The sequence below is a fragment of the Argopecten irradians genome, chromosome 7 (genome assembly GCF_041381155.1).
Source record: "Argopecten irradians isolate NY chromosome 7, Ai_NY, whole genome shotgun sequence".
Classification (NCBI taxonomy): domain Eukaryota; kingdom Metazoa; phylum Mollusca; class Bivalvia; order Pectinida; family Pectinidae; genus Argopecten; species Argopecten irradians.
In genome coordinates this window covers 32,768,374-32,785,226 of record NC_091140.1, presented here as the reverse complement: position 1 = coordinate 32,785,226, position 16,853 = coordinate 32,768,374, and the positions used below count along the sequence as shown (strand labels likewise).

The window sequence follows — 16,853 nt, the reverse complement described above, 5'->3', positions numbered from 1 at the left end:
ATGCCGTGTGTATATTAGGTTTTTTTTTACCTGAGCCGTCGTTACTCAATACGGCTCCAGTAAAAGTACACTGTACAAATAAGGCCATTATCGGGTATATTTTATTTATATACTCTACTCGCTGTACTAGTGTATTTACCACATCTGTTTACATTTATATTTTTCAGGGCAATTTCTTCGGTGGAGTTGACGATGGATTACTGGCCAGAGCTGAAGTTTTGGCGGCGGTGGACATTTCTAAACAGTCTTCACAACAAATGATGAAGCACGATGGATTATATGGACACACGGCTGACCTTGGGGGCCACAACGCCACCCCTTCCCGTCAACAGTTACAGATGCATGGACACCCATCATTTGGTCCCACAGACGTCATGCTTGAACAGCTGACCTCCAACCCCACAATGTCCCTGGGTGGGATGTCCGACCACCACATGAGTATCGCAAACTCCCCACCCATCAACCATCATAACATGTACGCACCTGTGTATTCTCACCCCAACCCCATGGGTAACCACCACGGGTTCGGGGGACACCATACAGTTCACCATACTATGCACGATACAGAATGTGACCCTAGGGAACTGGAAGCTTTTGCAGAAAGGTTTAAACAGAGGAGGATAAAATTAGGTGTGACACAAGCTGACGTAGGAAACGCACTTGCTAACCTCAAACTTCCAGGGGTTGGATCGCTTAGTCAGAGCACGATATGCAGATTTGAGTCGCTAACACTTAGCCATAACAATATGATAGCTCTAAAACCTATCTTACAAGCATGGCTTGAGGAAGCGGAAAAACAAGCTCGCGAAAAACGAGAAGCAGAAGGTCAAGGACTTGCCTGTGCAGAAAAGAAAAGAAAGAGGACATCTATTGCTGCCCCCGAAAAAAGGTCATTAGAAGCATATTTCGCGGTTCAACCAAGACCATCTGGAGAAAAAATAGCTCAAATCGCAGAAAAATTGGACCTTAAGAAAAATGTGGTAAGAGTGTGGTTTTGCAATCAGCGACAAAAGCAAAAAAGGATGAAATTTTCAGCAATAGCTGGTCACTGATTTTTTTTTATTCTGAACAAATGTCTGACGTTACACACGCACATTTATATTCTGGATAAGTGAATTATTAATCTCGTATCCAAGGAAGCCATGCTGGTGATAAGAAGTTGGATATATGGGCTGAAAAACATGTGAAATTACCTCATTGTTTATGTGTCCAGTTCAGGACGAGATTGACCACTTGACCATTTACAGTTAAGTCAGTTGAAATTCTGTATAAGGTCAGGGTTGTGTGCTATACTGACCCCTGGTATGCTGTAAACGTATTAAATTTGGTGTACTCAAATTTTAGCGGTCAGCCAATATGAAATTGATAACGATGGATTGACCCACAAGCGATTGTTGCCATAAAAAAAATAATAAGGGCTATCAAGGGTTTAGCGGAAAGGGGTTGCAACGCTAAAAACGCTAAAATGAGATAACGCTAAAATTAGATATGTTTACATTATCACTATTTTCTTTTTAATAACAATATTTCTCCACGAAATTTTTTGTACCTGAGGAAATGCTCTTAGAACTACGTACATGACTGTTTATGAAGTTGATTTTTATTTTTGTAAATAGAGAATAATTTATTTAATTGTGGGGAACTTTTTAACTATTGTTTAAATTATTTTAAATTATTTTAGCCCATTCCGTTTATTTAATTTGTAGCAACATTTATGTTTATTTATTTACATGTTGCAATGCACGAAATAATCTGTACACTTAAAAACATTCCATGCAATTAATTATGTATGATATAGTGCAACATATGAAGTGATTAAACATGCATTTCCAATTCGCTTGAATTATTATGGCTAAAATATCGTAATGTGTATTAGATTTTTATTACGTTCATCAAGTTAAGACAATGTATATTATCCTAGAATTTTAAGTAAGTATTTTATTTGAAATATTTGAAAGTTCATTAATTCGTTTACCCACTTGCAGTTATTTGTATTAGCTAGTCATGAACGTATTATTTAAAGAAACAAGTATTTTTGTTCGCGTAATGTTTCGTAAAATAAGCTATTTTAAATAGTATTTAAGCGATTGTTTTCTAGATGGTTGATAAAAATGAATCTTAATAGCAGTGCCAATATTGGACTTATGTTGATTGTGAGTGTACATTCCTTTAGAAATTAGGATAGGAAGTTTGTTTATTTATTTACAAAATATTTATGTATGTGTACCCCACCGGAATACGAATCTTTATTGCTTCAAGTCCATGACTACTGCATTGTTTTAATGTGCGTACTGTTTTTATTATTATTTATGTCTGTTTTATGTTTATTCCTTTCAAAAGGGGAATATATATACAAATTTCTGAAATAGTTATGATTTTACAAATGGGCAAAAATCAAAATGATTTCGTTGATTCCAATTTTTCAAGCTTAACTATAAAAAAAAATCTTTAAATCATTCAAAAATCTTTATTGAAAGATAAGTAGGAATGATTCTGATAATATTTGTATACAACAGTAACAAAGTTTGTCTAACTTCTGAATTATGGAATGTATTTATTGTTTACAGATGCTTATTGTTGCTTGAAAAATTGCCTTTATTTTCTTCAATCAACATTTTTATTTCAATTGTTTTACCCTAATTTAATTACAAAGAAACATTTCTAAATTACATCAAACATATGTACCGGAATGAAATTTTATACCATTAGTGAAATAGAGAAACTCTCTCTTTGTTATAGCTGGGACATTTAGATGCTTGCTCTGTCAGATGGTAACAAATTTCCGAAAGCCCCGCATTAATATGGCCAAGTGGCTGTATTACAAGTATCAGCTTCCTATAATTGGTCCTTACAATATGTTATTGAATTGTTAGAATATTATTAGTTCTTTATTGGTTTCCGATGCCGTGCGGCTCTGTCAGATGTAATGTTCCCCGGAATAGTTGATATTTTAGCTATCTGATATGGCACCTACTACTAGGATTATTGTGACATTTAATGCAAGTTCTTCGGCAAAAACAGACGGTCGTTGAATCACCAAAGGGGTACATTTGGGGCATTGACAAATTTCGTAGATTTAAACATATATCACATTTGCTACTTTAACGTAAAACGTATTATTTCTTAACATGATCATCTAGTCTCTATTGAAATTTGTTGAATGCAAAACTCATCAATGATCTTATTAATCTGTTTTCATCGTGTGCTTGAAATACGATAATTCCGAATTACAAACCCTCTGAGGGACCCCGTGATAGTGGCTGCTGTATTGAGATACTGATCTAATGTCGCGAGGCACTCGGAAGATGGAAATAATGTAATTGAGTACATAAACATAGTCGACCACTGTAAAGCAATAGGGCAGTACAGAGGCAGCATGGGGACATCTGACTGACCATTCATAATGAGGCGGAAGTATTCTCTTCTGAGCCTGGAGCTATGCGTGTCCTCACTGTCACCTGTCGTTGGAAACACTCTATCGCAAGTGCTTCCTATAGTAATTACAAATAGTCATCATACACAATTACTATTAAGAAATTGTCACAAAGGACGGCTTTTGTTAATGCATTGATTGATTTTTACCTGAAGAGCTTTATTTGCTCTTGGGGGTACATGACGTTTCACCAAAGGGAAACGCTATGTGTCCCATACATTAACATTGTTGTATTGATATGTACTACAATTTTATGGTCGTATTTTTATTATTACAAAATGCAATGTTTTATTGTTTTTATTTATACAAAATAATAAAATATGATGAGTAAAATGTAATCTTTTAAGTTCTTTGTGGTCGAACATTGATGAGGCAATGCAGAATGCTGTTTAAAAGACATTTATTATCGATTGGCATGTGTGTTTATTCAACCGTAACATGTTCAAATTAACCTGGGTACTAACATTGACAAATATAGACATAGACAGACATCGTCACGGATGACTGAGAACTAATGTTTCGTAAACATGCTCTAAAGAGAAATCAGAAATGGGTTCACATTCGTTATCCAAATTAGGGAAAAAATATCCTTTTAGATTATTTTTAACGAAAAGAGCAAAGTTTAAAGAATCAATTAATATTTTTATTTGTCTATTATTGTTACAGATGAACGGTACGAATTTCAGTTTGGATGTTTACAAATAACTAACATGACCAAACTCGCACTCCTAAATATCAAACTAATATTATAATAAAACCATAAATTATCATGCATAATTTCTTTTCATTAAAAACGACAATTTCTATAGATATATGTTTCTCTTATGTAAATTATGTAATAAAATAAGAAATCTAAATAATTTGTGATCTTGATAAACAGTTCATATTCTATGTATTGATAAATATCCAATGTAAAAACGAAATAATAAGTATATGCAGAATTCTGATATTTTCTTGAAGACTTATATTCGTGTTTTATAACTCATGGATTTTTTTTGGCAATTCGTCTTTTCGATTGAATGATTTCACTAATATAAACCACTGTAATTTAGTTGTAGTTCAATAATTTTCGAGGTGATGCATTTTCATTAACTCTAATTGCTCGCGAAGTACCCAAAATTTGATAATGGTTACAGAAACCCTAAATACAAATACTTCAATACCTTATATGGTGTAAGTCAATAACTTTAGATCAATTGATTGCATGATTAAATATAAAATGTAAAAACTTAGTAATAATGCAGTAAAATTATCCAAAACAGTTTTACCAGCAATAAACAGGAGAACAACTAAATACTTGACTATAAATAACAAATAAAATTATAACAGAAAATAACTACATGTATATGTGTATTTTGTAATGGTATATGCGGTTATAGGTCATAAGCTATCTGAAGGTGATAAAATCATACAAAATGTAACAATACTGTTATTTCCTTTTAATTGTACACCACAAAAGATATACCATTTGATTGTAAGTTAATTATATATGTAATTCAAATTTCGGGTGTAATGTACGAATTTAAAGTAAAATATTCTTCTCTTTCACTAGCATCACTGTTCATATTAAAATGATATATTTCCTTTCACCAAGAAGAGATTTACAAAGCAAAAATTAAAAAAAAAAACATTAAAACGACAATAATAAACAAAGTACATAGACGACACCTATGAAACAACACAAAATGAAATGGTTATTTATGAATCTTTGCGTAAGGGAAAGATTAACTCCAAGAAAAATTTGAATGATATGAAAAACTTGTTAAAAAGCATCGGATTTTTATTGTATTATGAATATCAAACACAAAAATAATCAGACGTCGACCAGAGACCCTTACAAACATGAAAAAGAAAAGTCATACCAGGAGCTTCAAAAGAATTAGCGTTTTTTGTTTATCAACATCATTCAACATACAATACTAGGTCAAGGTCGCGGTTGAGATACGATTTTAAATTGAAATTAGATCCAGGCTGGGCCATTAAAATCAATTGAGACTGTAGCAGATAAACGTCAAAAGTCTGGTTTATTATAGCTACTGAAATGAATACCTCTTTTGTTATGATATCAATTAAAAAGTACACCATAAAACACAAACGGTATGTAATTATACACACAATGAGTATAATCTGACGGTCAATGTATTGTTAAATAGATACAGCATATTGATTAAAACGAAATCGAAATTACACTCTACCAACTAATCCAATAACGTTTCTTATTGCCTATTAGATTTTGATAGTTAATTGAGATTTTTATATCTTTTAATGTTCCTGCTGATGCTACAATGCCTGTATCTTAATGTAAATAAGATTTACGGCATCATTAATGAAATTTGATTGGAATTTTATAATAGATAATACGCAATATGCTCAATTAATTCAAAGAAACAATACGCGAACGTATATATCGACGAATAAATGTTTTCTAAACTTATATTAAAAAAGTATTTTTATTAAATGTTCAATCCGTTAATGTTAATCCCAATTAATTCATTTTATCTGGAAAATTCACGGACAAAATGTGCTTGCAGCATTGGTTATGTTTGTTTAGATATGTAGAAATTTGTCAATTTCAAAAAGAAATCCTTTAAAAATGATAATTACATATAATATGTTAATAGAATCTGGTAGATTACTTTAAGTTTCAGAAGTATAGTGTTTAGTAAAAGTTAGAGACTTTTCCCTTAATGCTTCCGGCGCCTTTGTTACTGAAAGTCACTTTTGTAATTTAACAGAATACCGTCTTTACAATTATTTGGATAGGGATTGGATGCTGTTATTGACGGCGTAAACTTTATATCATTTGTTTTCAATTTGTTTTAGATTTAGTGTCAATAGCTCTATAACATACAACATTACTTAAATGAATAAATCTCTATACAATGTTATTCTTAAGTATTGGCTGCCGCAAAATTGGTGGCACTTTTGAAATGGCAAACTTCAATGTTGCTGGAAGTAGGTTTCTGTCGCATTACCTACATTTGGGATGTATTAAGAACAATACCACTATACTTTGGTATTTAACTTGACAATAGTAAACATATTGTTATTGCCCTACCTGGCGTCAGCTGACCTGCATGTGTTAGACAAAATGACACTGTATCTGGCTAAAGTACAAACCACATAGGAAAAGTGGGTGTTTGGAAAATAGACGTTTATTTAACGGTTCCTCCCGTCTGACTGACACGGTTCTCCCTGGTGGTTCGTGGTTATTACCAACGGCGGGAGGATAGCACTGCCTAGACTTGTCTTAACGAACAATAAACCTCAAGTTTGGAACACGAGAGGGACGAAAGCTCCAGACATTCTTTTATTTTCCTCAGGGATCTACACTGTCAAAACTTACACAAAGGAAAGTGGTCTGTTAGAGAGGTTTGACTAGGTAAAAGCATCGTCGGTTACGTAAACGGAGCGTAGTGGAGTTAACACACTGGGTTTCCGAGAGTGAAGTAAAATACTGGTTCTCGAGATATGGTCAATGGTTTTGTAGACTTCATACAGGTACAATATAAAATGCTAATTCTTAGTTCAAAGGAATAATTTAATCTCAATATCCAACTAACAAAGATAGACTTATACATTGACATTAACAAAAAAACCAGGCGTTATTAAATATTAAGCGTCTTCAGCTTCATGGATATTATGTAATACATTAAAGAAAAAAACTAAATGATAAAGAACATAACAATACAATAGAGTTGTATATGATTTTCCACTCTTTAATGAGGATGAGATAATTGACTTACCAACTTTGCTACCACTTTCGATTTTTTCATCTGTCACATTTTTATGATAATATTAAATCTGCAGTGCACTTCCCATACAACGTAGCCGCGATCGCCAATTGGTTGTCACTAGCCATCCACCTCTGGAATTTCAATTCACTACGTTTTGCAGTTGCTAGGTACTGACCGTAGGTCGGTGATTTTTCTCTGGATACCACTGGTTCTTTTCACCTTCTAAACTAGACACGCCTGCGACTCAACCTGGCTTTTAATCGGACGTAAATATATACAAACAAAAACTGTAAATCAATTTTCTTCCATGGCTACCAAACTTCGCGATTTCCATCCCAAAACAACATTCGCGGATTTAAAAAAAAATGACAGGAAATCCTATCTATATCAATGGTGTTATTTATGCGAATTTATTTGGATTGCGAAATTCGCGAAAGTAAATCGCACGCGAAAGAAAGTTGATTTACAGTAATGTGATGTCAGTTGTAAATCGATGTATTATACGACACCTTAATCCATTTACCTACTTTCTTCATTATCGAAGAGAAACATTTATCATTTGTTATCACTTTCTGTGACCGTCACGGATGTGCAGACAGAGGAAAACCAGAGATCCAGTAAAGAAATCGCCGATCCATATGATTTTATATATATTTACATTGCCACTGCGCAGTATCTATATGTTACTTCTTAGCCTAAGGTATGTTATTTTCCAATATTAACATTGGAAATTAGGCTCTGGCGTACTAATACAATACTCAAAGTTCAAGAGGTCACGAAAACACTGCGTTTAAGTCAGTGCGAGAATTCGCTACAAAAATGTTAAAATATTTGTAAAATTGATCAATATAAAATATATTCTAATAAAAATGTTTGAAATGGATTGAAGTGTTGTATTTATCTTTGCATATCTGGTTAATCGATAGGACTGTTGTATTTATCTTTTATCTACTACTATTGTTTAGTCGGTCGTCTATGACAACATATCGGCTGTTCCCTCGACTGATATTTTAAATGATAAAGACTACTTTAAATGTAAATATGAGCATTGGTTGTCATATCTTTGACATGCACTGGTGTGTAACATCAATTGGGTGTTCTAGCATATCTATCAAGGTGCGCTAACGCGCACCACTGGATATGCTAAAACACCAAATGTATGTCACACACCAATGCATGTCAATATATGACAACCAATGCTTAAATGTTTCACATATGCTCTGCAACCCAAAAGGTTAAAGGCCCACTATTTATTCCGAAACACAACATAAAAATTTTATACCTTATAACAGGATATATATATTCATGACCTAAGATGAAGTCGCCACACCATGAAATACATTTCCTGTGTAAATCTATGTTAAAGTGAAAAGTCGGGCAAAGAAAACCAGTCTAAATGCGTTCACTGGCCTTCCAAAAGTTCTCACATATTAATACGACGGTCAAGTTCTGCTTAGTTTCCCAGTTCTGACCATTAAAGTAAAGAAAAGTTGAAAGTATTGAAAGCGAGGCTGTGTGGAAATGTAACCACGGACATAGTGTGCCGGGAGGACGTTTTAGAATTCCCATACTTTAAATTATTTTTTTTCGTACGCAGACAGATTTTGACGAGAGATTTTATTTTTCCATTTCATAAGAAATTATACTGGATACATTCACACCATTTTTGCCGACTTTAGCCATCCTTGCCCGACTGTTCACTTTAACAATGAATGTTTTTTCTCTGTTTTGCCTTGTGGCGCAGTGATATATAGTCAAATACTGTGCGAAGAAACAAAATATTCCAAATTGTTCAGACAGTGATAACAAGTATATTTACTATTAATTATTTGTATGTTAAGGATGTACTCTTCTCAGGTTTCAGTCCCCTTGAAGTCTGGTTTCGACATAGATCAAAGAAGTTATGAGATTCTCAAATAAAATCTATCAATATCTGTAGCAAGTTGTCAGTTGTAAACTTTGTCAAAAAATTTCATTTCTATTTTTAGTAGATTTTTCTATACGAGGATTTTAAGAAATGGCCCATTTGGCGGCCATTTTGAAATTGTGTCTTTTTTCACTTTGAGTAGTGCCACAGTTTTACCATTTTTTACTGAAATTGTTTTTAATTAAATCATCACTGCGCCTGTATTTTTAGCTGTATCGACCTAGTTTTTTGCTGAAAATCTTTACTGGGTTCGTGGTAATTAAAATATTAAGCATTAATGTGTGAACTGATACACTTTGGTCACTTTATTTTTACATTTGATATAAAATACTGAAAAATAACAAATATTCAAATGGGGCAAAAAAGTAAGCACACGGACCCCCATTTTTCTGACAGAAGAACCCTTTCCCAGTTGATTTGCAAAATATTAACAAAAGTTTAATACCAGAACTTTTTCTTATAGAAAAAGTTCTGGTATTAAACTTTTGTTAATGTTTTGCAAATCAACAGGGTTAAATTTAGCAAAAATGGCTGAAAATGGTGCATTTTGTAACTCAAAATTAAGGGGTAGGGGTAGCATATGTTGTTATTCTGAGAAAAAATATTAGTCTTTTTAATCAAAACTGATATATTGTTAGAGAAGACTACTGGAAAATAAATTCTACAAACACCCATACATATCAAACATCACATTAGGACATTATGGCTTTAATCTCTTGTGTATATGGTCGAAACGGCAAAATTCCCATAAAATCCAATATTTTGTCAACTACGTATCTTTGAGTGACTATAGCTCAAAAACGAGCACACAGACATATGTTTTTTCTTCCATTTTCTTTTATGGTATGAACTCCCATTTCCAAAAATCTATATAGGAAAAAAAAGTTTAATACAAGAAAATTTTGACTTCTCAGAAGAGTACATCCTTAATAAATCTTGCAATTCTACAAAATCACCAAACTGGTTTACATTGGGATTTTAAAAGCTAAAATATAGAACGGATTAGGTAATATGTCATTTAAGACTAATAAGTAGTATATTTAATACTAACTGCAATGGGATTTCTGCACTTAGCTAATGCGGACTATCTTTTCACCTAATTAGATACACAAGACTAAAACCTGTGTTACATTTTTATTTCATTCTCATTTAATGTTACATTTTATGTCGAACGTCTACTGTTCATAAAACACACACATCCAGATAGAACTACTAGATAAAGATAAAATATCTTAATATCAAAATAATTTTAACAAAAACTAATTTGAATTGAAGCTTTCAAAGTATTAAACCAAATCGCATTAATTGCATTAACAATACAAGTCATAGCAGGTTGCACTCTGGAAATATGAGCACAGATTTTAAGCGACGAAACAGAAATCCTTTTTGTCGCACCTGTTCTACGATACTTAAATGGATATTTTATTATTTGTATTTCATTTAATCGCATGAGTGACTTTTTTGAGAACAAATAGGTCATTCCCAAGTACAGCACATGTTACTCAGACACTTGAAATTCGTCATTGTTTATCGGTCATTATAAAACGCTTAAGTGACCACAGAGGAATGAAAAGCGATTCTTGCGTGACATTATCGTGTCTATCAGTGTATTTTTTGTCGCAAAAATATTGACAAATATTGATTATGTTATAACTCGAGTTAGTAATAATCAAACATATCAAACATGATAACAAGACTCTCGATTACGCACAAATAAAGGGTGTTAAATAAAAACAAATTTGTTTATTTTGAATTTGAGTCACTGGCTGTGAGCTGTATTTAAAGTCTGATCTCTCTGAAATAATTAGAATCGGTTGGTTACGTCGCGCCCTGTGTACAGAAAATAGGTATCCCTAAGGCAGAATTAATTAAATAGATGTCAGGAGCAAATACAGATAATCATTATGAAATCATGTATGAAATGATGATTTAATATTGTTACATTGATCTCAGGTAAGGCCTACGTCATAGCAATACTCACAGGTAAGATACATGTATTCACAGGTAAGGTACTCACCTTGTGACGCAAAATTACTGAAAATAGCTCTGGGAATGCGATATAATAATATTGTATTTGGACAATGGTATTTGGCTGTAATTCTATATCGCGAAATTAATACTTCGAGTGACGCTAACATAATATAAGATGAACAAAAGTGAAAATGATCTAAAGAAAACTTGATAAAGGAACATTGGCAAAAGACTGGAATATGTAGAAAAACGAAAGACAATAAAATAGGGTATACTTAATCAAACAAAACTGATACTTTACCATGTAACATGTACATCGTCGAGATATTAGAAAAAATATTAATAATGATTAAGTTCAATAATTGAACGCAATTAGTTGTCGAAAGAAAGCAGAATCAAAATATTACAACGTTGTTATAACGACACTCCCGGTTAAATTTGAAAATTTTCAATTATACAGTTACACTTCCCTGCGAAAAACACGAAAAATGACCGAACACGAAAATAAGTAAGTTTGCAGTATATCATTATAGCGCATACGGACTGTCAGCTCCTGGTATTCCGTCTAAGTATATAATAAAAGAGATGGCTTCCAAAATTTTATCTGTAATGTCATGAAATAATTCCCTCGTACGAAGGAAATGAACACGGATTTAGTCTTTTATCTCCTGTCAAAAAGCTTTGTACTTTATAATATCTGCTTTTGTTTTAAATTTTATTAAGGTTTCTCACAAAATATTTTCTTGATTTAATATTTGATACGAGAAAAGAAGAATAAGATGATACGTTGGACATTCTGGATGGAATTCCAGAATTAAAACCACGCATACAATAGTTATCAATTTTTTTGTTGTCGGATACATATTATAATGTAATAAAGAGCTGATGGGAGCGTTCGCATTTTAAAGATGCCGGGTGTATTCTTCTTGAACTCAACACATAGACAGAATATAAAATGCCAAAACAAAAGGGTACAAATGACAAACGTGTGTCTTAAAAGACAAAAGAGGCATTAAAGGTAAAACAACGGCATTGAAAGAAAAGAAAAATTACATAATAAAACGTGCGGTTTTAATTATACGCAAGATGGTGGATTTTCATGGCGTTACGGTACCTGCTTTTCCGTAGAACACAATACCACATGGTGACTGGTAAATACACTCTTGTCATTAATGGCCGACGTTCCCCGATCTCCTGTTCAGATAAGACATGTGAAAAATCACGACTTAACCATCGCCATCATTAAAATCTGTAATGCAATCAGGAATGTTAATCTTTACAACTCCAATAAATGTCAAACAAAGAGATACAGTGATGTATTTTTTTCAAAATTGTGTGGTATTTCATTGCAACTTGACACTGTCGCGATAAAATTGTTAGAGAATATTAACAAATTAATTTTAATTGCTGCGTTCTGTATGTGTTGACGGCACGTGCGGAATATCATTTTTTAAATGATTTAGTAGACAATACATTACTTAAACATCACAATCACTAATTACGACAATACTTTTGTCTTTTTGAAACAATTTAGTAACAATAAACAAACCAAAATTCGCTGGTATTAAGATTTTGCCGATAGACAAGCGGCTTTGAGTTTTTGCGGCACGCTTACTTTGGAAAATGGTGCTAGCTTTAATTGCTGTTCTTTTGTTTGAATTTGGAAGGACGAGAATATGCATGATAAGCTAATCCTGTATTCCGTTTCATAGATGGTAGTCATGGCGTCACGGGTGTAGATAGGGGCGTGCATGAGTCCAACAAACGCCAGACAGGGTAACAACTCGTTTTTATGAGTGATGCTTCATGCTACACCTGAGGTCGTAAGACAGGGTTTCAGTCTGTATAGATGAGTAATGCTTTCGTTACACTTTATAACAAATTACAAAAGCTCAATGAAGCCTCATGCACATTGCATTTAGGTAAACAGATGAAGGCACAATAATTGCCCTTCAACGTGTGTTTCAACCACTAGTTCATATTTAATTAATTCTTTTAGTAGTTCATATATTAATATGTTAAGAAAGTAACAAGTTCAAAAACTTTTTTAATCTAACGTATTATAAATTAAAAAGATAAGAAATGTTAATTGTTTTCAGTCTCAAGAGTAATTATATCAACATGCGAAATATCTACTTTTCGTATATATATTTGACAAAATAAAGACAACTTGCATCTAATAGTTATTAGATTTGATGGCTTGATGAAGATAGATATTTTTTCCTCTATACCTTGGTTATTTTTCACGGCAATAGTCTAGACCTCATAAAAGTTATTCTACTTAAAGTGTTTTTCTATTGATTGGGGCATTTCTTGATACTCTAACAATTATTAATAACTTGAGAACATTGAATAACACTTACGGCGAAGGAGAATACATTATTTGTTTATGCCTCATCCTTCTTTTTCGCGAGTTTCTATAAATCTTGATAATTTGGGTTTTTTCCATTCCCTCTTTTTCGTGAGTTTCTGTAAAACTGTAATGTTTGTGTCTCATCCACCTTTTTCGTGAGGGGCAGGTGGCCGACTGGTTAAAGGTGTCTCGATATATTACCACAAGCCCTCCACCTCTTGGTCGCGAGTTCGAATCCTACGTTGGGCAGTTGCCAGGTACTGACTGCTCGTCGTTGGGGTTTCTCCGGGTGCTCCGGTTTTCCTCCACCAACAAACCTGGTACGTTCTTACATGACCACTAATAAACACACCCTTCTTTTCGTGAGTTTCTGTATTTTTATTAAATTTTGTGTCTCGTTCCTATTTTTAACGAATTTCAGAAATCTTTATGTGTTTCATTCTTCTTTTTCGCGATTTTCTGCAATCTTTATTATTTTTTATGTGTCAGCACTCTTTTTCATGAGTTTCTGTTATATTGATTATTTTTTGTGTCTCATCCTTCTTTTGCGTGAGTTGCTATAAGAATATATTGTTTGTACCATACTATGTTTTATCCACTGTAATCATATGCGAGTTTAAAATAAATTATTTCATTTACTTTCTACTTAGTGTTGAACGCGGTAAAATAAAGTTGAGAAATCATTCTTTGACGTAGAGATGAATGGTAAACTTAACTCAATTCTTAGCATGCTTATTACTTTACTGTGTAAAAATCATGTCAGAGTTATCAAAGAGTCCTAAAATAATAATTACAGGTTTTGTTTTTTATCAAACCAGATATAAACGTTATTTATATACCAAACTTCACATAATTTCTATGATTTAACATACAAGATTGATAAATATTAAATTTGAAATGTCATGTAAAGTTGTGATAACAAAGAAAATTGGTTTGTAACAATGACTTTATACGGGACTGATTCTCACACAACGTCAGTGATATTAAATTTGAAATGTCATGTAAAGTTGTAATAACAAAGAAAATTGGTTTGTAACAATGACTTTATACGGGACTGATTCTCACACAACGTCAGTGATATTAAATTTGAAATGTCATGTAAAGTTGTAATAACAAAGAAAATTGGTTTGTAACAATGACTTTATACGGGACTGATTCTCACACAACGTCAGTGATATTAAATTTGAAATGTCATGATTGCACACGGTGATAACAAAGGAAATAAACTTGTACAATGTACATGACTTAGACCGTGTCTTCATGCCATACGCGCTGATTCGGTTGAAAGTGTAAAACAAAAGTTGCGGGACAACAAACTAATTATTTTTAAGAAATATAACGGTTTTATAACTTATGCACATGTCCGTCTACAACAATATTGGCATCCGTGTCTCGGCTGATGTACTCGCTTCATTAATTATCGACTACTTTGCTCATTAATTATCGACTACTTTGGTCTGACAGGATTAGTGACGTGGGACCTTGTATTTTTAGCTTCAATCAGCAAACATGCTAATTTCTAAATTCACTTTCTTTCAATATATTGCTTTAAAAATTACCCAAGCAGTGCATCTGCAGTAGAGACTTAAATTTTATTGTCTGACTAAAATATCCATGGTAAAATTTGAATATAATGTCCTATTCTTTTGTTTAAGATAAGTATTTTATCATTTTTACTCGAAAACACTTACATTGTATGTCAGTGTTAAAACTGTGAAAAGGTACCTCAGCTACACGGGTTACTACTAAAATGAACTTTATCATGAGAGGGAGATTTGTGCAATCATGTGGGACTTAGTAAGTTTATCACCTGTTATCTCAAATTATTGTAAAAAAGATACATCAGTACTTCTTATATTATAACATTAAGAAGATTTAACACAAACGTCAAAATCAAACATATGTAAGTTTTATAGAACCAGGTCAATTTCAGGTACAAATAACGTGTATTTGACATTAATTTTAGGTGGAAACATTTGCCTGAATTCACACACCTGAAATTGACCATGCTTTCATAATGTGAAATTGATCCCATTTTCATGTTATTTTCAACTGAATTTCATGAGAATTTCAGGGCAATCTCTTTTCATGTAAAACTGTCATTAAGATAATTGTGCTCATTCTTCCGTAAAACGTTCTCATTGTCTTTGCCTACATTTAATGTTGTCCCTACATGTACTTGTATTTCAGTCTGTTTTGTTTTAAAATCGTGCTTTATTTAACGGTGTATGGATCGTTATGCTTTACTGTAACATTATTGGTTGCGTTTCATAGATCTTATAGAAATGCATTCATGGTGTTCTGCTAATTTGTTTTCATCAGTTATTTGCAAAATACTTACACAATTCATACAATGTAATGCTGGATTTTTATTCTCTTTTTTAAAACATGATAAAACACGTTCATGACTACAACCGTGCGTTGGGTAGCAAAACGACTCCAGATCATAAGAAAAAAATCGAAGACTTCTTTGACATGTTGGATGATATGATCAGATACGAACGGCGATCATCTATTTAGATAAAATAATATCAAAAACTTATAAAATTGAGAATTGACACATATCGTTTCTATCTTACTCAGGTATTGTGCGTCCTTCCTGGTAACCGTTTGAGTTTATCTTCAGCAATCACTTTGAGGCAATGTTATGTAGATTTCATCTTTTACAATTGCATTCATCCTCTGTATCCCTGTCTGTTTTCGTCCCCACATAACAAGAACGACAGGAAATTTCGCTCGTGTAACAGTACAGGTTATTGCTAACGGAAATAAAAGTATTCGAAGGTCGAAAATAGCAAGAATTTCGGCAGGTGTTTAAATCGGAAAAACGACACAGATGACTAAGGAAGTCTACCAGCAATTAGACATTAAACGTTTTATTTTATTTCCCTGAAATGCAAGTTTTTATTTAACTTTCGTGCTGGTTTTTTCAACATAGTGGGTGGTCCTTTTGTACGAAACAGTAGGACAATAAAGAAATAATTAAAACAATGATTGAATAGTTAATGAATGAAGTTGTACATATGTAATTAAGTAAGGTCAGGCAGCCAAGATTTTATAGTGTTTTTATAACGGTTCATCAGATTTTAATGTTGTCAAGACTTCTAATTAGAAAAAATCACGTTAGAGATACTGCTGAACCATGTGCGAAAAATAAACGATATTGAAAAATTATAGGTTGTAAAATTTGTCGCAGTTATTTTAAGTCTTACATGGACCATGTAAATGTGTAAAATGAATTAAAAAGGGATGGAAGTGGTTTAGGATTGTTTGAAGCTTATTGAAATAAAATGTAAAAATATTATGGCAGAATACATTATATCTTTTCATACAGATGAAGCTTTCCCATAGATACAATCAAATACAATAGTTATATATATATATATAAATATATCATTGCAGTATAACTTAACGTATATGATATTAAAGCCC

At 32.7% G+C, this 16,853-nt stretch overlaps 1 protein-coding gene across 4 annotated transcripts in view; it reads left to right on the top strand.

Annotated features, from left to right (window-relative positions):
- Nucleotides 1–3,766, top strand: part of LOC138328187 (inhibitory POU protein-like) — a 56,164-nt gene extending 52,398 nt beyond the window's left edge. For all 4 annotated transcript variants that reach the window (XM_069274872.1, XM_069274871.1, XM_069274870.1 and 1 more), the window contains one exon: nt 168–3,766. In XM_069274872.1, the coding sequence (XP_069130973.1) occupies nt 258–1,052 (795 nt within the window). In that variant the 5' untranslated portion in view covers nt 168–257 and the 3' untranslated portion in view covers nt 1,053–3,766. The remainder of the gene's footprint in view (nt 1–167) is intronic.
- The last annotated feature ends 13,087 nt before the right edge of the window (nt 3,767–16,853 follow it).